Genomic DNA, 21,079 nt, shown 5'->3' on the forward strand with positions numbered 1-21,079 from the left:
CTCTTACCTTTCCTGTTGGATCTCACAAATGATAGGATCACTGCCTCTTTCTCTCTTCCTTGGAAACCATCCACTGATTTAATTTCTAGCTCTGGGTACCTGTGGCAAAGGTGCTCTCTTAGCATGTCCACCTGAAAAGCATGAGATAGATAGCTTTTAAAGAAAAGCGGAAGGTGGAAAGGGTTAAAATGGCTCTGTGTTGGTAAAGGCCCTTCCTCTCAAACCCACAAGGATGAGCGCTCACATCTCCTGAAGGTCAAGCACTGACTCCTGAGGCCGGGAGTGGAAAATACCCAGCTAACATCTCTTCCCTCCATGGCCTCAAGCTGCTTAAATGTGGCGAAGTCAGCCACAAATGCCAATTATACAATTTGGCTCGCTGACTTCCCCCTTCATCTCTCCGAGGACATTCTGGTATCGCTCCTGGAGATGTCAAGGATTGAATTAGTCTCTGTGCGTTTGCTCTGCTTGCATGAGGAAAGAGAGGTGATGCCAGGAGAAGGTCATCTCACCTGGAGGTTGTAGGGGGCTACAACAGCGATGTCTTGTGCCTTCACACCAGCTTCCACCAAGGCTTGGATGTGCAAACCGGCCAGCTGCACCTCCCCTAGGGCAGAAAGCAGAAGGGGGGGTGATGGGAACAGGTTGGCAGGCAGAGGCCGAAGCTGCCAGCTCGGACATGCTGCAGCTTGGAGAAATTTGCCCACCTGCCCTTAAGCAGTAAGGAAAGGCTAAGGAAAGCCCTGCCTGCAGTCCAGCATTGCACGGGGGTAACGATTCCCAACCTGACTCGCTTGGCTAGATGGTGATGGGCTACCCAGCCCCGTTCCCAGGGCCGCACAGCGCTTGCTTCTTCCCTTTCCAAGCCACCAGCTCACTTAAGCTTAAGAAGAGCTTTCTGAACAGCACTTGGCTTTCTCTGGCCTTCCCGTATTAATCCAAGAGATCAATAATAATCCAGGCCATAGATTATTCTCCCTCTGAAGCGAGACCCTAGACCTCGCTGAAAATTCAATTCTCTATGCTGCAACTGAAAAACCTCCACCTTTCCTTTTATTCTGTTTTTTCAAGTCCCTGCATTTCTAAACCCCCATGACCAAATAAAGAAGCTTCATGCTCAGATCTTTGTGCTCAGACCTCCGAGAGACTGCAGGCAGCCTGCCACAAACAACTGGCTATTCAGGATGGTGGCTGGTTCAGAGAGATCTAACGAGGACAAGTTAAATACAAATGAGAACTATTTCACTGGTTATTGGTTGGACTGACTTTACCCTTCATTTTACAGCAAAACACAGGTATAAAAATCCAGAATCTGCAGTATGCTGCTCCAAAAGGCTGCCTCCCAAATTCTGGGAGACGTGCGTTTAATCCCCTGCTCAAAATCCCTGAGATATCTTAGACAAGTCTTTTGGCTCTCCATCTGGGGACAAGAGCCGTTCTCTGCTCAGCGAGGCCACGGGGACTGGTGCATGCAAAAATGAGAGGCACTTAAATGTTGGTGGGTTTTCAAACAAAAGAAGGCAAAAGATATTTAAACTGGTAAAAACTGTCCTTATATTTTACAGTCCATTTTCCCTGCCTTGCCAGAGAGGGACTTGAAGCCTCAGAAATCTGTTGCTGTCATGGGATCTGCACTGGTGAGCCGAGAGGAAAGCAAATGAATCCCTGAAGCAGGCAGCCACGTTGCCAAATAGGCTCTTTGGCCACGTGAGAGCGAATGGCTAGAAAAGCTTGCGGCTCGGCTATCGGGAAAAGTGCATCGGGAGAAGCGCAGGCAGCAGCCAGGCAGGCAGGGGCGGCTGCAGGTGCGGTGGCAGGGCACAGGCAGTGCACACGGAGATCGGTTCTCTCCGGGCACCGCAGAGGCAATCTGGGCAGTGAATTTACAATCTGGGGGAAGGTGTTGACCTGAAAGAAGAGTCTCACCTTCCCCAAAGCCACGGCTCACTGTGCCCTTCCAGCAATCCTTTTGCCAACAGCTTTCTGGGCTAAAAACTCTCCCTAACACTTTTAGGAGAGCTATTTCCATACCAGGGTTGGGGTATGTGGATTGCCAGATGAAGCACCGGCCTTTGGACAGCCCGTATGCAACACATCCTGGCAAAGGTCCTCGGTGAGCCTCTTAAGAGCCAGCTAGCAGGTGTGGAGATGCCAGACTACATCTAGAGAAGCACGAGTAGCATCCTTGAACAGCAAGTCACAACCGCCCGCCCTGCTGTGGAAGCAAGGACACCAAGGAGGTAGCATCACCATTTTCAAAGTTCTCCCACTTTATCAGAATGGCTATGGCACCTGACCTTACACTCAAATCTCCATAATGAAACCTGGTTTTTAGGTCAAAAACCAGCAGGAAACTCAATGTCTTCAGAACATTCATGGAGAAGAGCCACACAGGACTTCATGAAAGGAGCAGAGGACTGGGAGGCAATTCTGAGCCATGTCTACAGCCTCTCTAACACAGGCTTGCGCTCTGCCTGGTATTATTGGCTCTACCAACTTGTGTAAAGCATGCGTTGCAGGGATCCTCCACCCTGTCCTCATCCACAGCATGGAGAAATGTCTCTGCAAGGGAACAAGGCAGCCAGCGTGGCCACCCACAAGCTGCACACTGTCATCGTGGCCCTGTGGCCACTCTGCTCTGGCTCGGAGCCCTTTGACCTTGAGGATTTACAAAGGAAATGATCTCTCAAATAAGCAAGGCTCCCTGGGGACCCCACCTACCCCCTGCTACCTACTCTGGAGGGGGACATCTCTGGGACGTGGCTCAGCTGGTGCAGTGGCCAAGCGCGTGGAAGGCTGAGGACCCCAGACAATCAGTTCTGGCCAACAAAATTTTCCAAACAACGGTACCTGGATTCCCCTTAGACTGTTCATCTTCCACTTCCAGCTCAAACAGGCCACAGCCAGCAGTGTCTATAAGCAATAAGGGAATTGTGGTCTCTTCTGTAGAGGTGACGCCCGGCAGGTCCCTGCACAAGGTATTTGGGAAAGGGTCAGTTAACAACGCCGCAGTTATGCCAAAGTTGTGATCAGTTGTGTTGTCGCTTACTGCTCCCAACAACGCTGCAAGGACAGAGGGAAAACAGAGCTGGATATTGCTTTGGAGGGACAAGGCTACAGACCAACAGCGGTGTCCTGTGGGGTGAAAATGCAGAAAGGTTGGCTCTGGAGGTGGTGAAGAATGACGGAAACTGAGAACTCAGGTTCCCCCCTTTCTGCTCCACCAAGCTTTGGATCCCTTTGCACCTGCAGTGATGCTGCTGAAGAGCATGTCATGGACAGCAATAACTAAGCAGGCCCCTTTAGCTCTGGTGAGGTCCTCCAGCGTTCAGCTCCAGGCTTCCTGGGTTCAGTGCCAGGATGGCAGCCACAACCAACAGCACAGCACGTCCCAAGAGGCCCCGGGGAGTTTGGCAACACCAGAAAGCCATAGCTGAAAAGCCATTAATGCTCTGCACCATGGGATCGCCATTTAAATGCTCTCCCAAAATGCAAACGAAGAGCTGAGAGCCCTGGAGAGTCTCACAGGGACAGCCAGCAGCGCTGAGAGCTTTCTCACCAGCCACCACAGTTATTGCAAGGGAAGGGTACAGTGCACGGGTGTGTCTTGCTTAAATGGCCTCAAACGGGAAAGATATGCAGACCTAGGGAGATGTGGCAGCTGCTTCCTGTTTTTTACAGTGTTGAGAGGGAGAAGGAGTGTCTGGAGTATTATCAGGGATTTGACAGCAGCGTTGTCGGGCAAGAGAAGAAAGTGCAGCACAAGAAACCACAGAGGAATTGGGTTTTCACATCATTCCTACATCTAAAGCTGCTGCATTAAAAAAAAAAAATTAATAAACCGTATTTTAATACCCAAGGAAGTTGCTAGCTGAATTCAGAGCCTAGGAAGAGGACAGGTGATGGCAGGCAGGAATGGAAAGGCTGGAGATGACAGGAGAGCTCTGAAACAACAACATGTTACTGTACATCACATACAAATCATGGAGAGCTGTGACTCCGGAGAGTCTGCAAATAAACAAGGCAGATGGCAAGCCATCAAAAAGGAGGATTACCTCCAAGTGACAGGCAGGGAAGTGAGGGCAAAGGCAGTTTCCAGTTCAAGACAAGCCCCCAGCTGCAGCCCCTCCTTCCCAGGACTCCCAGCACTACACGTCCGTTCCTCTGTGTTTGTATGCCACCGACGGCCCTCGCTTCCCGTGGACTCTGCACATTACTCACTCCATTGACAACAAAATTCTCCTCTCTTGATTGAAACTCATTTTTCTCCTGCCTGAAGCTATTGCTGTTGTAATGCACGGGCATTCTGGCGTCTGAGCATCTTCCAGGTCTCACGCTACTGGGGGGGGGGGGTTCCCCTATGTTCCCCATCAGCGAGGGGGTGTTAGCCCAAAAAAAAGCGCTAAGGGAAGGGACACCTGGCTCTGCACTTAGATAAAAACTGACAGCAGAAATGGCTGATAATTTTCAAACCGTCTTCTCACAGACTGAGTCACAAATTTTGAATGTGAAGAATATTGCTTGCAGCCTCCCTGACTTAACTCTGGAGATGTGTGGGGGTTTCCGATGTGCTTCGTCACCCATTTCAGAAGGAAGGGAGATTTAGGAAGAAGGTTTTGCTCCCTTGGAAATACTCTGCCCCTGAAAAGTTTCCTTTTTTTGAGAAAAGATGGTGCTACAGAAATCTCTAACAGATCACCTGCCTGGCCGAAAAGGACCTGGGGGTGTTAGTAGATAGCCGGCTGAACATGAGCCAGCAGTGTGCCCAGGTGGCCAAGAAGGCCAACAGCATCCTGGCTTGTATCAGGAATGCTGTGGCCAGCAGGAGCAGGGAGGTGATTGTCCCCCTGTACTCGGCGCTGGTGAGGCCGCACCTGGAATACTGTGTCCAGTTTTGGGCCCCTCACTACAAGAAAGACATTGAGGTGCTGGAGCGTGTTCAGAGGCGGGCAACGAAGCTGGTGAAGGGTCTGGAGAACAAGTCTTATGAGGAGCGGCTGAGGGAACTGGGGTTGTTTAGCCTGGAAAAGAGGAGGCTGAGGGGAGACCTTATCGCTCTCTACAACTACCTGAAAGGAGGTTGTAGTGAGGTGGGTGTTGGGCTCTTCTCCCAAGTAGCTAGCGATAGGACAAGAGGAAATGGGCTTAAGCTGCGCCAGGGGAGGTTTAGACTGGAAATTAGGAAAAATTTCTTTACGGAAAGGGTGGTCAGGCATTGGAACAGGCTGCCCAGAGGGGTGGTGGAGTCACCATCCCTGGAGGCGTTTAAAAAACGGGTAGATGTGGCACTTCGGGATATGGTTTAGTCTGGTCTACCCTTGATTAGTCTAGAGTGGGCTTGGTAGTGTAGGTTAATGGTTGGACTGGATGATCTTAAAGGTCTTTTCCAACCTAGATGATTCTATGATTCTATGATTCTATGATCACAGACCAAGTGTTTCTGAGTTCCTCCCACGTCAGAGCAAAAGTTGGTAAGGAAATACGAAGTTGTTCGGAGCAGAACTGCACGTCTTCCAAAGCCCAGTCTTTGTGCTGCAGGTAAAGAAGATGAGACTTGCAGCAACAGTGCTGCTCAGGGAAAGGTCGTGGCGGGAGCGCAGCCTTACTGTCAGACACTGGGGGTTACACCCTGGAGAGTCGTTCTGAATGAAAGCCCACAGGCATCAGGCTTTACAAGTTCAGCTGGACCAAAAAATCCCTGCCACCATTTGTAGCACAAGGTGTTTGTGCCTGGACCTCCTGCCAGCCATACGTCTCAAGACTGGGACACGCTTCTTCAAGCTTCACCTCTCAAAACGGCACCGAGGTCATTGTAAACTCAAGGCTGGAATACGATCATAGGGGCTGGCTTTGCCAATGCCAGAGGCGTGGTGGGGGCTATGGTCTGGATCGCTCCAGTCAGATGTTTCTTCAAAGGAAGACCTCAAAATGCTTTCAGCAGAGATGGAGATCCCCCTCCTTGCACTGTGCTTTGGGACTCCTCAGGTTCTTCGCCCGTCACCCACCTTAGGAAGGAGGTAACGAAAAGCTACAGACCCAGTTTGTCAAACGCTGTTGCTGCAATTGCAGCTGCAGCCCAGGCTTTGGCTGCTTTCTCGTACAAGCAGGTAACTCCTGCGGGCACTTGCCAGCCTTCCACTTCCCTTGGATGCTTCTGTTTATAAGAGAGCATTTCCGAGAACTATCAGAGAATAAAACTTACTTATTTCTTGCTCAGGTAAGGGATTAAACAAATCATTTGTCTTAAGCCAACAAAAGGTGTGAGAAGCTCACAAATATCATGAAGGAATCTGTACTAGCATCCTAAATACGAGAAGACCATGGTCCAACATCGAGCCCCTGCGTTACCTGGTCTTCTACAGAAGCACAGAAACTTTACATGGTCCAGTGCCAGAACTGAGGCTTGCTGTATTCATGCGACATGTCAGTAGGGCTGTGGACTGGCAGGTTTGATTATGAGTTTAGAAACCAGCGTCGGCAGGAAAAGGCCCTGAGCAGGGGACTAAGCTGCACTGTGGACTGGAAAGAAAAACATTCACTCCTTCATCAGCTATAAAAATAAACCAGCTCATCAGAATAACAAAGTCACCTAACTTCAACTTTTCAATTGGTTTCCTATTTTAATGGTTTAAAACCATTTTGCCTGGGGTTCTGCACTAGTTGCTATTTTTAATTTGCAAAGTTAAATGGAAAGAAAAGCATGGCAAGGAACAGGAACAATCGAGAAGACGGTTTTGTATGCACCAATCCTGGAATTAGATCCGTATGGCTAAAACGTTGCTGAATGTTTTCCATTCAGCTGAATGTTGTCCATCTCAGCTGAGCTCCTCCTGGCAATGATGAACCAGCCTTGCCTGCTCTTATCTATAGAACCCACCACACTCACCCATAAAATTACAAACGTATGCACAAACGTGTATATAAACCAAGACAGAAGTCAGCAGAGCTTCGCTGATACAAGTTGAGCTGAAGCCTCGATAGCCCCGAAGCCTTAATACAGAGCATGCTGACACAAGCAGAAATCCCCGTGCTGGCTGCAGCGGATGTAGATGAGGGCGCTGGGGCTGCCGTGAACACAAAGCTTGCTCTTCCCACCCAGGTAGTATTGTTCACACTGTTCACAAGTAAGATTATTTTGAAACAAGTATGATAAAATGGCCTCTCCAGCTATCTCTGTCCAAAGCTGGATCTACTATGAAATGGAGAGATTCTAGGGAAATATAATTTTTTCTGACTCCTAAATATTTGCATTTAAAAAAAAAGTACTGCTAAAAATACAAGAGCGCCATGCAGACAGGCGCTGTGATATTTCATGCTTCTCTAAGTCCAACAGAGAGAATTAATGTTTTCCCATCCGCCTCCCAGAACTGCACTGACTGCAATTTTAAAAAGCAGCAATTATTGACAGTCACAGCGTGTGTTGGCAAACAACTGTCTGTCCCAGGGTGCAATGGAAATGAAATGCTAGTCATTTCCTTTAAATTACCAAAGAAAACGGAAACTGCTGTAGACAAGGAATGGAACCGATGCCATCAGACTTGCCTCAGGTGCTGTCCTGGCAGTAAAACTACCCAAGCTGGAAAGGGAATCTGTCTTTCTGATCTTTCTGATGTCGACGTTGGGACCAAAGATGGGGCACACACTGGTCCTTGTAATCACGTGGACATGTGGAAACGCAATAAAAGACTGGTGTCTGGTCCTACCCTCAGTGAGAGCTTGAGATAGAGAAACACTGCTTGGAGTATGCACGCCGCAGGGCAGGCCTTCATCTATTCTCACCAGCTGCGAGGGGATTTTATTTTGTTGCTTATCAGACCACAGGAGGAAACGGAAGATAACTCTGTGTGCTGCCTTGTTACACAGGAAACAGGACGATCCCCCCACCCCCCAATTAATGTTTCCTTAATGAAATAAAGGACAAAACAGAAATGCTATCACAGGGCCAGGAGGAATGGAAAACTCTGTCATAGGGAAGGAGCAAACCCTGCATGCGATGGGATGAAAAAGAGATCTCTGCTCATCTAGCAGCGAAGAGCAAGTCACTTACTTGAGCAAATGCTGGGCTACTGACGGGTGAGCACTGAGCCGGCCGCTGTACATCTCCGAGGAAGCCCACTGCATGATGGCCCGGTGCATTCGGTACTGCACCGTCAGCATCTTCACAATCTTCTCCCCGTACCTCTCGATGAGACGCTCCATCAAGCTGAGTGAAAGGCCCTTGGCAGCAGCCCTGAGTGGGAAAAGCAAGCCAGAAGTGGAGTCTAGCTGTCTGATCTGAAGCGATGATCTAAGGTACAGGTGCAGCCCTCTTTGGACCCGGAATCAATCAGCATCTCGCTACAGATGCAGCCCCGGCAGTGCCGCAGCTGGAATTGAATGCAGCGCTGCTCAGTGCTAATGGGGTTAAGTCGCAACGCCGTCGGAGCACCTGCGACACCTACTCGGGACCCTGCTGAGCCCCCTCGCGCGGCTCTGCTGGGATGGCGTTACCTCCCCGGCCTGCCTACTCTGCTTCACTCTGGGAAAATGGGAGGCGGTGGAAAGGGAGTAGGAGGAGGCTGCAGGGTCCCAGGCGTTACCTTTCAGCACAGGGTCCCTGGCAGGGTGAAGACCCTCAGGGATAGACTTCTGCCTTGCACGGAGACCAGGTCAGCTCATACACCTCAGGGGGGAGAGATGCCTGCTTTCCTTTCCCGTAGGGAAATACCTAGGGGTGTTGCCACTGTAATGCAAGAGACACAAATGGTATCGGCGATCCCTGCCTGCAGCAGCCACTTCTCACACCCGGATCCGCTCAGTGTGGTTGGAACAAGATGAGTGAGGATGCCCGAGATCTCTACTTGGGGAAACAGCTCCAGAACTGTCCTGGTTTCGGCTGGGATAGAGTTAATTTTCTTCCTAGCAGCAGGCATAGTGCTGTGTTTTGGATTTAGTAGGAGAAGAATGTTGATAACACGCTGATGTTTTTAGTTGTTGCTGAGTACTGCTTATGCTAGTCAAGGACTTTTCAGCTTCCCATGCTCTGCCAGGCGCACAAGAAACTGGGAGGGGGCCCAGCCAGAACAGTTGATCCAAACTGACCAAAGGGCTATTCCATACCATATGACGTCATGGTCAGTATATAAACTGGGGGGGGGGTGGCCAGGGAGCAGCGATCGCTGCTCGGGAACTGTCTGGGCATCGGTCGGCGGGTGGTGAGCAATTGCATTGTGCATCACTTGCTTCGTGTATCATTATTATTATTATCATTATTATACTGTTACTATTAGCATTACTATTTTACTTTATTTCAATTATTAAACTGTTCTTATCTCAGCCCAGGAGCGTTTCTCACTCTTACTCCTCCGATTCTCTCCCCCATCCCATCGGGGTAGGGGGAGTGAGCGAGCGGCTGCGTGGTGCTGAGTTGCTGGCTGGGGCTAAACCACGACAAGAACAAAAACCTCTTAAACCTGCAAGCTCATCCCGTCAACATGTTAGTCACAGGGCTCGTAACAAGCTGTAGATACTGCATCTGTCAGTGTAACGTTACACTGGCATTACTGCAAGCTCAGCAGCGGCATCAGGATCACCTAATGCATTAGGATCAGAGCTCAACCCCAGATCTTGAAATGCTTGGTGTCAACACAGCCAGACCTTGCTAATGTTTTATCAAGACACTTGCGGCTCAAGCACTCTCATTACTCCTTGGCCGCTCACCCCAGACTAACGCACTAATGCATTTCAGCGCTTATTGCTTTATTTGCCCATTAAGAAAACCAACACACCATCACTCCTGGCAAAGGTCCCGTGCTTATATTTTGACACAAATTAATAAAGCTCCTACTGAAATAATCCTTTCAGGAGCCTAATTGCTTTCTCCTCGCAAACAGAGAGGGTTTGTTAGAAGCGTCGCCTAACGGTGCCGTCCGAGGAAGCAGGACAAGAATCGCTGTACTTTGATTTTGCACTTTGAGCATTTCAGAGCATGAAGAGTTTTTTCATACTGTGCATCCAGCGCCTTGTACAAGACTGTGGTTCATGGTGAGGGGTTCTGGTTGCTACCAGAACACAATGAACAAGCACAAAGATGATGAAATGATGATAGAGAACAGCTCAGGAAAATTATTGCCGTCAAGGCTAAGGGGCACAGCACGCATCCAATTACTGCTGTGGGAAGCATTACATTACTACACGGCACCACAGCGAGCGTCTTGTTTGCTGTACTGGCCAGCCCTGTCATGTCAACAACAGGGCACCTGGTAAATATAACAAGAGACTACAAATTCATTAAAACTGCAGAAGAGAAAATTGAGGGTAGATCTTTCCGAGAAGTTGAGTCTCATTAGCCCTCCTTCTTGCTAAATCACAGAATGTGGCATACAGGGGAAAAAAGGGGTCATAAACTGTGAACGGATACAACTGCAGGACTTCGGATACAGCGCTGCTTTTTCAAAGGCTGTTGTAACGTGAACAAGCATTGAACACCACGTACAGGCACAGAAGCCAGGAGGAGGGCTGGCAGGTTTGCAATAAGGATATTGTGCTTTATGCAACAGAGGTTTCCAGCTGTGCTGCGCATTTTGCTGCTGATCACGAACCGCACTGAGGTTGACCATGAAGCCTTTAGAGCTCCCCAGCCCCAGTGTTGCTTCTGGTGGGTACTTAGAGAGGTCCTTACGCTCCCAGCTGAGAGCGTGGGAGCAAAGCAAGGTGCGGGTGCAAGAGCAGTCTGTCAGAGGTGGGCTGCGTTTTCGGGAGGGCAAGAGGATTAGGTGGGGTGAGGGGAAAGAGCAGGACGAGGGGCTGCGGAGCTCATTCCAGTTATCAGGAATGAGTTTTTCTCCTTCCAGGCTCGTAACTGAATGAGAAGGCACCGACAGCCCGATCCTCCCAGCTCTGCTCTGCCCCATGAGGCGTTCTAAAAGGCAGCCTTGATCTCCTGGGCAGGGAGGAAAGGAAGCAGTTTTAATAGGGAGAGCTCTCTGCACTCAGGTGCAAGCACAGACCTGAAGTAGCTGTTCCCTTAGGAATGGCCCTTCCTCCTGCATGACCGGGGAATCTGGGGATTCAGAGCCCACCTCTTGGTCTTTGCCTACAGCGTGACCACTATCACCAAGATAAACATGCTTCTGGTTCCTTCCACCAGCCACCTCCTCCTGACAAGGCTAACAAAAGAGCAGGCCACAGGCTGAGTCGCCCACAGTCACAGCATGAGCGGGCTCTCGGGGCCAAGAGGGCACCGTGAGGCTTTAATTGCCCTGACCAGCCCCACCTGGGACCCGCACCCTCTGCCCGCGGGCCCCATTTAAGCTCAGCACTGACCCCTCAGTCCCTGCCTGAGTTACATCCTAGCTCTGTCTCCTGGATGGAGAGATCTATGGACCTCGGATCTATGTTGCAGGTCACTGATCCTGTCTTTAGCTGCATCTTCTAGATGGATCCTGGACCCATGTCATGGCTTTGTTTCTAGCCCACCTGTCCTGGTTTTGGCTGGGATAGAGTTAATTTTTCTTCCTAGTAGCAGGCACAGTGCTGTGGTTTGGATTTAGTAGGAGAAGAATGCTGATAACATGCTGATGGTTTCGTTGTTGCTCAGCGCTGCTTATGCCAGGCAAGGACTTTGCAGCTTCCCATGCTCTGCCAGGGGCACAAGGAGCTGGGAGGGGGCACAGCCAGGAGAGTTGATCCCAACTGCCCCAAGGGCCGTTCCATACCATACGGCATCATGGGCAGTATGGAAACTGGGGGGGTTGGCTGGGGAGCAGCGATTGCTGCTGGGAACTGGCTGGGCATCGGTCGGCGGGTGGGGAGCAATTGCATTGTGCATCACTTGCTTTGGATATTATTATTATTACTATTATTATTATATTGTTATTGTTATTATTTTACTTTATTTTATTTCAATGATTAAACTGTTCTTATCTCACCCCAGGAGCGTTTCTCACTCCTCCGATTCTCTCCCCCATCCCACCGGGGCAGGGGCAGTGAGCGACAGCTGCGTGGTGCTGAGCTGGGGCTGGGGCTGAACCCCGACACCCCCCCATGATGGGAGCCCCTGGACGGACCCCAGCTCTGGCTCACAGCTTGCTGGAGCTGTTGCTGAACCCCACCACCAGCCCCGGGCTCTGCTTGCTGTACTCGGACCCCATGGGACTGTGCCCGGTGGATGGTGATGCTGTTCCTGGTCTCTGCTGCTGCCGGACGCTGGCTGTGTAAGTCACATCAGGCAACGCAAGCGAGAAGCGGGGGATACCAAATAAGATGCTCTCAAAGCCTTAAAGGGATGCAGCAAGCTTAGCAGCCTTACCAACCAAAGGTATCTCCCATTTGCTTTTGGCCTTTACTCCCTTCCCTCAGCTCACAGATTCTTGCAAATCTAAGAGCAAGCCTAAAACTGATTTTCATGCAGAACTGGCAGGAAAACCCTGGTGTTTTTTAACAACAGATATTCTGAAGCGTTTCTTGTAATGATATACAATAAAGCATGAGGGAGGCATTAAACCTCACAGCAAGAGTTAGAAATACTGCTCTTCTATACGCTAACAGCACAGTTTCCACCGCAGGGATCTACAAGAGGTTATATGTTGAATTAATAATGAGGATATTAAACTGCTTGCGAATATTTCACCTGTTAATAAATTTCCTATTATTTTACCACTCAATTAATTCCTACAATGGTTGATTTCTATGCCAACAAAATCGTAAGAGCACTGAGCAAAAGCTTTTTAAGTATCAATTGCTTTAGGGAAATTAAATTGGGATAGGAGGTTGGACAGACAGAATCACGCACCTGATGCTCAGGAGTATCTACTTTAAAGTACCTAAAGTAAAGCTAGGAAAGGTAAATTACCAAAACAAGCCCACAGCAGCTGGTATTTGCTGCTAACCTGGTTTCACCTTGCTTCCCATGCAGGAAAAGGCTGTATTTTGCTCAAATGCACCTTCCCGGGAAGGGGGTGGGGGTGCCAGGATAGATCCCAGTGAGGGAGGATGAGGTCCTGCTGCTCTTCACAGGTAAGGCTTCCTCCTCCAGCTCTTGGAAGAAATGCTACACGTTAACGGTGATAGCCGTAGCCAAGGGGAACCCAGTATTTCAAAGGCTTTTGTGCCCAGCGTGGTGTGAAATATCCTTTACGGGCTGGGTGTGAGGAGTCAGCCTGCCATGCAGATGTCAGGAATGATCATTGCTTGGGGGAACAAAAGGGAAGTGTTCCCCACGGAGGGATGGAGCTGTGCCCTCAGTCACGTTATCTCTTTCCTTATTCATCCTCTCGATAGCTGGTCTCCTCCCTAAGAGACAGAAGGAGACGCTGGTGTGACTGTGATCTCCGCTGCACAGCACGGAGTTTGGACAGCAAAGCCTGGAGAAGGATGTCGCTGCGTTTTCCTGCCTCAAGAGCTCTGCATTATGCTCTCGGATGTCAAAACAGGCTGAGGCGGTTGTGGACATGCAAAGTATTAGCTGTCCTTTGCTTTGTGCCCTGGGCTTCTCTATCCTGGCACAGGTTTAAGAGGTTTCACAGATAGGTAAAGTAGTAGTAAGTGAGGCTGTGCAGAACTCCCCCTTTCTCTGGATATTGTGGATTTTTTTTTTTTTAATCCTTGCAAATATGATGGAGAAGGGTAGCTTGTTCCTTCCAGCTGTGGAGGTTACCAAAGAAAACCAAGGCCTGACACTCGCTCTTCAATGACAAAGCAAAAGCAAATCCATTTGGACCTGACATGCAAATCGGCAAACTACTGAGTATGGAGGACTAGCACGTGGATTTGGGATGGTGGAGACGTCCAGACTGACTGCAAACAAACAAGACGGCAAAATATTCCTGTGCTTGCCTAAGAAACTAGTTGAGAGCAAGAGGTCTGATAAGTATCTGCAGATATCTGAAGAGTGTAAAAACAAATTAATAAATCAAAGCCCTGATGTGCAGACGAATTAATTAGGATGTCAGAAAAGGATGGAATGAGGACTAAAATGAAAACAAGGAAGACCACTGATCCTGTCAGACAGCAGAAGGTGTCCTGGCATTGAGATGCCCCCTGGGCCAAAACCCACCGGGAGGCTTCACGCTGACGTCCGTGAGCTTTGGAGCGGGCTGCCGCGAGGGGAACAGCAGGGCACCGGCATTTCCCATCGCTGGGAGGTCCTTCAGAAGAAACACGCCCAGCACAGACAAGGCGTAGGTGAGGGTACTGTGAAAGGTGTGTGTGGGGATGCCCTTCGCATCCTCAGGTAACTCACGTCAAAAAGCAAGAAAGAGGAGCACCCTCCAGACTCTCCACCAAAACTCCCTTAGCTTGAAGTGGGAAAAAAACCTGATGATAATAACTGATAAATGCTGACTCCGTGGAGGAAAAAGCAGGTAACAAGAAGGTAGTTATACCAGACAGGGCCTGGCTCCCTCAGCGGAGCACAAGCTGTGTGGAAGCCTAGCTGTCTGTCTGCACTTGCAGCATGGCTCCTACAAAGTATTCCTCTTTAACAGAGGCTTCCTGCTCAAGCAGGACTGACTTCACGTACCACAGTAACAGACGATCCTTCTGTCAGCCCAGATTCATCCCAGCTAACTTTAGACCCTTCACTGAGGCCCCGAAAATAGGAGTCCACCTACTTCAGGTCTGCTGTCATCAATGGAGGAGAAGGGGAAGGTAGGTGGAAGGGTTTGAGTCCTCTGCATGAATCATCCCTGGAAATAGCTTATCGTTTTCCGTTAACCAGAGAGGAGACAGCAGGTGATTCGGTGCCTTAATTAGATCTCTGGAAATACCTAACAAGATGGAGGTAGAAGGAATCTGCCTCTGTGTAGCATCTCACAGCCTGCAGGGACTGCGAAAAGCGCAAAGCGGTGCTCTCCAGCGTCTGCTTCATTGGCATCGTGCAGGGGGATGGTGCTGTAAAGAGGAAAGCTGTGTTCCGTGCCTCGCTCGATACAGCAAATGCCTTCACTTGGGCAGCAATTAAAAACAAGGCCAGAGTTCAGATCTGTAAGGAAAAGAGCTAATAATTTTTAAAGGCATTTATCTGAAAAGTAATTGGATTTCTCAAAGTTAGTTGTTCTAATTGATCAAAATTTGTTGGCTTTTGCATTTAATTAGGAGGCTATTGAGCCCGACTGTCAGCTGCTCCAGCTGGACCTCGCTGCACATCTCCATCACAGGCTGGCTGGGGGGTTTCACTAGAAATGACAGAGCTTGAAAGAAAGAGACTCTTTTCTTTCAGCATTAGGTAGTTTTGCTTTCTACCAGGGTAACACGTGCCATCCCAGGTGTTTTCTACAGGACAAATACTCTGCATTGTGCTATTTAAACCCTCTGCAGATTCAAAGGGCCTGTCCAAGAGCCCTCTGCTCTACACGGCCAGCAGAGTTGAGGGACATGTTGGTGATCTGGAAAGAGGGAGAGGGAAATTTTGCTATTCCCAAACAGAGGCTAGGACTAGAGGGGAAGACTCCAGATCAGTGCCTGCCTGATGAGCACCCACTCTAATTTCCATACGTACAGTTAATACCTACCAGTGTACCTTGGCTGCTACCAAGGGCTCCCATTGACATGAAAGGTAAAGCCATAAATTGCTCAAAAAGCTTTATTTTCCACTTGTTTTCCAGCATTTTCAGTCTTCCAACAGTCAGCCACCTGAGCAATGGGCAAAGCTTGAAAATACCCAATTTTGAACAATTTACTTAACAAGATGTCAGCCTTTAGAAGTGAGGGGAAAGACAGGAAAGGTGGACTCACAGACAGACGCCAGGCTGGGGTTCGAGACATCTTGCTCAGTCCTAGAAGCCACCACAGGTTTCCTGTATGATGTGGGATGAAATGGGGAGAGTAATCCTTCTTCCCCCTTCATGCTGTTTATTCAGATCATAACAGGGACCATCTCATTATACATGCCTAACACAATAGGATATTAGCTGGAGTCTTCCAGTTCTAAACTAACGTACTTCAGTAATAAATATAGAAAGCTGGGTTTTCTCTGGTTCCCTCCTGTGTGGCTTCTCTTGTAGCCACTTCTCTGGTTGAGTTCATACGATGGCTTTACCCTGAGTGCAGGAACAAACTCAGGTCTTGGCTTGGTTTTCTATTTTTACGGAGTTGAAGATCTCCCAGACTTTCACACTTTGATGGATTTGCTTCATGTTAGCTAATAGGTTTCAAGAGTTACTCGGCAAACTGAGAGAAGACCGGCTGGCACAGGCAGCAGCATCGTAGCAGCTTTGCGTTTTAGGCTAAAACAGAGAGACTCGCCTGGAGAGCAGCAGCATTTGAGAGCACAGCCCATAATTCTTCCAAGTAAGCTGAAGTCAGCTTGGCTTTTTGCACTTTGTCTTCCAAAAGGCAACTGTCTGCGAGGCTGAGCTCTGGTGACTGGTGTCTTGTCTGACCAGCACCTGGGTCGTGGACCTGCTGATGCCTTGAGCAATAATTTTGTTTCATGTAGCTAGTTTTTTGGATCATAATTTACTGGTAAGCCAGGCTGAGCTATGAATCTGTTCAACACTATTGATTCAGGCACACGTTCTCTCTGCTCTATTTCATTTTAAATCTATTGAACTTTAGAAAGGGCACAGAGTGACACAGTGTTTAAACATCCCTAAGGTTTCTCATCCAAAAGGGATCACCCCACAAGAGATGGGAGCTGACCTAACAACTGACTTCCCTGCACAGTCGGTAACCCTGCCAAGGTTGAACAGCCAGAAGATCTGACTTCTACCCACGCTCTCTTAATTTTACAAAGACCAGTTCTTTGTGCAGCTGGGATTTTAAAAACATGGAAAGAAAATACGCAAAATGCACAACAAAACTGTCAGACTCTTTTTCAAGAAAAACTATGGGAACAGCAAGGACAAAAAGCTTGGTCCAAGTCATACCTACAGGATCCAAGGAGCAAACAGTGTTTCTGATGGAGCAAGAGGACATTATGATCACCTGTGACCACAGGAGAGATGCAAACTAGTGGCAGCTTTCCACTGCAAAGTCAAATGAACTCAAAACTGAGCGAGAGAAAAGCACAACTCCTCAAGCAGGACCAGGAAGAGCTCCAGGAGATCTGCAGCAGGCGGGTCCTACCAGTGAGGAGCTTTTTGCTGTTGACTCCATGATGCAGCACCAGCAAAGGCTCCTGGCATCAGCCATGGCGACAGAGCAGAAGAAAGCAGCTGGGCAGGTGCTATAATGTTTTTGGAGCTCTTCTGAAGAAAATCTGCTTCATTTCAAAGAGAGGCCAAAACTGGCATCAGCTGAGCGTTTAGGCCTGTTTACCCACAGTAACAGAGTTGGTATTTCTATGTTTTACCCTTAATCTGACAGTCTCAGGAAAAATAAGTCTCTAGGCTCTGTTCCTGGAGCTGGGCAGCCCTGTCTGCCTTGCTAGCACGTAGTTCCTGTCTTGGGACCACAGTGACTGCTTGGTGAGCATTGTTATCCACCTAAAGCTTCTGATCCTGTAAATCAGCATTGCTGTGGCAGGAGCCTGAGGTATGAACAAGTGCGCTTCCACAACCAGAAGCATAAGCAGAGGAAGGGCATCCAACTCCCTCTTCTCTGTTTATTCATAATTTGGAACAACTTACTGGCACAAGCAGAGAGAGGGATGAAAATCTCAACCCAGTGCCACTGCTCGGAACGGCAGTCGAGATGAATCCTGCTGGCCGAGGACGGCACGAAGACGGGGGCATTATGCAGCTGTGTTGCAGTTTCTTTGGTGGAGAAGACGAGCCTTATGCATCACTTAAAGAAAAGAATGATAACCCTGAAATTAGAAGGACCGAACTGCAAATGTCTCCTTGCTAGTAACCAGATACTTACTCCGAAAAGAACCCAGCACATCAGGCAAGGAGCTCTTCTCTACTGGGAACAGTTTTGTTATCTGGCTCCAGATTAAAGCCCCTGACTGCTTCTTCCCACCCTAGGCTAACAACATCTGTCGGCTCAGCACAGATTCCAGCCTCTCTCCAGCTCCTCAGCCTTGGCTAGCCATTTGGCTTCCACATGGAGGTAAAATTATTTATTCCCAATTTACAGATGGGGAGAACCTAGGCACAGAGATACAGCCTACGAACACACAGTAAATAAACAGCGAGACAAGAAGGGTGGGGGGTTCTGGATAGGCTTTTTGCAGGTCACCAGCCTAGACACCTCCAGCAGACAGTGGAGAAGCGTGCTTATCACCTGCCAAAATCTGCAAAACAACGAGTGTTTGTGCATCCAGTGATGGCAAAATGAGAAGATGATACAGCGCCTTAACATTATTTGCACCATCTCTTAGCCACCTGCTGTGAGCTGCTGCCTCCCTTGGATTTTTCATTTCCCTTGTTCAAAATTCAAGTGAGATTATAGATATGTATCTTGCTCATGGTTTTTTGGAAGCGGGAGAGAAAGTTTATGAAGCCAGCCCTACTTCTCTGCTTCTGCACAATGACGGTTCAGTAATTCCAGACCTAGAGCTAGATAAGCATGCGCATGTTTACATTTTAAACGACCCAAAGGCTCCCCAGTACTATTTGGAGTATCCTCCTTGAAGCACAGGCAATTTACACTAGCCACAGATCTTTTCCACAAACTAATTGTTCTTAATATGCATGTTGTAGGTGTTGTGAGGTTTTATAATCACTGCGGTGTGCGTGATAACGCAGCATCTCGGTGGGCCAACTCTCACGTTAATACGTTAAATAAATAAATGTGTAACCACAGAAGCAGAATTTAATAAAGGGAAGAGAAGACTTGGATTAAACTGAGGATGAGCCTGAATTCACTCTGCAGAGCCTGCAGTCAGCAAAGAGGAGGTAAGCCAGGCCACCCTTCTTGCCAGGCGCAAGGAAACCTCATGTAGAAAAACAGATCTTCTTTCTTAAAAACAAACATTTTAAAGTTTATATATAAATACTGGTCAGTGAAACCAGAATCTGTGTCTCTGTTTTGCTCACCTTCTGTTTGCTTACCATTTTACTAGTTTGACTGGCTGATGTGATGTTTTAAACTGTTTTTTCAACAACTTTTCTAACCACTCTGAAAATTACTTTGTATAACAGAGAGAAAACGAAGAATTCAAGTGCAGTGCTGCTAAGCAAGCAGAATTGAAAAAATATCTCTGCTGATGAGACGTCTCTCAGGAAAAACATCTGTCAGAATATAGGCAATTTTGAGTAATCCAATAGTAGTGCATAGCCTAAGTAGTCAAGGGGCTCAAGCTGCGCCAGGGGAGGTTTAGATTGGATATTAGGAAAAATTTCTTCACAGAGAGTGGTCAAGCATTGGAAGAGGCTGCCCAGAGAGGTGGTGGAGTCACCATCCCTGGAGGGGTTCAAAAAATGGGTAGACGTGGCACTTTGGGACATGGTTTAGTCTACCCTTAATTGGTTTAGTGCGGACTTGGCAGTGTTAGGTTAATGGTTGGACTGGATGATCTTAAAGGTCTTTTCCAACCTAAACAATTCTATGATTCTAGTCCTTCTCACTAAAGAGAAAAACCAAACAACGCCAGCCCAACGCATTGAATTCTTTGGAGCTGGGGCATGTTTCAGGGGACTGATGGAAGGATGCAGACAAGCTCGCAGAAAGCAACCGTCAGTCCCACAGCAGTGCCAGCCAGGACAGCACCCTCTGATTTCACGCTGTTTATCTGCTGTTCATCTCAGCGGTACCTGCCCCTTGCGCAGAGGCCGTGGCCGTGAGCGGAAGGGCCCCACGTCATTACAAAGGCTTTTTGAGCAGAGCTGTTTCCACGATGCTGCAGGGCTACCTCTGATGTTCCCAGTAGAACAGATCTCCCTGAAACACGGTTTGGCATGAGTTTCTACTCGTTCTTCCTGCCTCATTGCACTCGCCCTCCCTGTCTGCCCTGCTTTCTCTGCAGAGGATCCCCTCTGTTGTGGGCATACTACTCCTAAGTAAATGTGGGACAAGGGCAAAAGGCAATCTGGGAGAAGGCTGGGACTTTAGCTGCTGGATTGTGCCCTGATGCAGCTTAAAGGACCTCTGCAAAATGAGCACCACAGTGTTTCAAAGGCAGGCAGCTCCCTGTCACTGTGTGAGCAAGTATTCCCACCGCGAATGGCCGGGATTTTGGTACAGAATCACCTTCTGCTTCTGAGGTTTGCTTTAGCAGCTCTACCAAGGTAACCTACCTAAGGTTGTTCCTACAAAACTCAATCCAACGCGCGGACTCCTGCGGGCCACATCTCTGCTCCTGCACGGATGAGAGCCTCTCAGGCAAGGGCAAGGTGCGCGCACCTTTGAGAATTCCCGGCAACTCCAGAGCGCGGCTGAAGGCTGCCTGTCAGGTTGCTCTCCCTGTCCGCAAACTCAAAACCCTTGTAAGCCCTGGAGCAGTCGCCCAGCAGGCACTCATCAGCACAAACGCAACTCTCCAGCGCCATGCCAAGTACGCGCGCTTCGCTATTATGTGGCTCGGTCCGCAGCAGGTAAAACGACCAACTGTCGTGGCCTCGTGCGATAAGAAAGCCTGCTCCGATGGAGCCGCGTTAAACTTTAAGCACTGGCTATCAGTAAAGCAGGTCTGATGTAATTCTGGCAGTGTGACCTAACCCAGCTCATGGGGGACACCAATAAATAATCCACATTAATGAAATCTCTCGACACGCGAGCTGTTCAGAAGCTTTTGGCTGCATAAATAACGGAAGGGCCCGGGACTGCGAGCCGCTCCTTACTTGTGAGAGATGATGGTGGGGGGAAGCTGTTTGTGATCCCCGGCCAGGATGCACTTTCCAGCCTTCAGCAGAGGTATCCAGCAGCTGGCTTCCAGGGCCTGAGCACACTCATCTATCACCACGAGATCAAAGTGATTTTCAGGAAGCAGCTTCAGAGGGCCATCCGAGGAAGCACCTAATTAAAGGAGAAGGTGCACAGCTTAGCAGGGAAGCACAGAAGAGCAAGCAACCTGTTTTTAAAACAAACCACACAGGCTTTAATTGCGATTGAGGGAGACAGGTAAAATAATGTTTCTCTGCAGAGACGTAGAAATTCAGCTCTGTAGTCCATGCCAAATACATATACATTTATATGTATATGTCAGAATTGTTTTTGCCAATTTCTCTTTGTCCTTTTTTGCCCTGGCATCTGGGCCCAAAAGCTTCCAAGTATC

General features: G+C 48.8%; 1 protein-coding gene across 2 annotated transcripts in view; it reads right to left on the reverse strand.

Moving 5' to 3' along the window:
• IGHMBP2 (immunoglobulin mu DNA binding protein 2) overlaps nt 1–21,079 on the reverse strand; it is a 48,388-nt gene that overhangs the window by 6,727 nt on the left and 20,582 nt on the right. For both annotated transcript variants that reach the window (XM_075711902.1, XM_075711903.1), the window contains exons 8-12: nt 20,646–20,820; nt 8,048–8,230; nt 2,851–2,969; nt 513–607; nt 8–131 (exon numbers count right to left, since the gene is read on the reverse strand). In XM_075711902.1, coding sequence (XP_075568017.1) covers nt 8–131; nt 513–607; nt 2,851–2,969; nt 8,048–8,230; nt 20,646–20,820 — 696 coding nt within the window. The remainder of the gene's footprint in view (nt 1–7; nt 132–512; nt 608–2,850; nt 2,970–8,047; nt 8,231–20,645; nt 20,821–21,079) is intronic.

The sequence above is a fragment of the Pelecanus crispus genome, chromosome 6 (assembly GCF_030463565.1).
Source record: "Pelecanus crispus isolate bPelCri1 chromosome 6, bPelCri1.pri, whole genome shotgun sequence".
Taxonomy (NCBI): domain Eukaryota; kingdom Metazoa; phylum Chordata; class Aves; order Pelecaniformes; family Pelecanidae; genus Pelecanus; species Pelecanus crispus.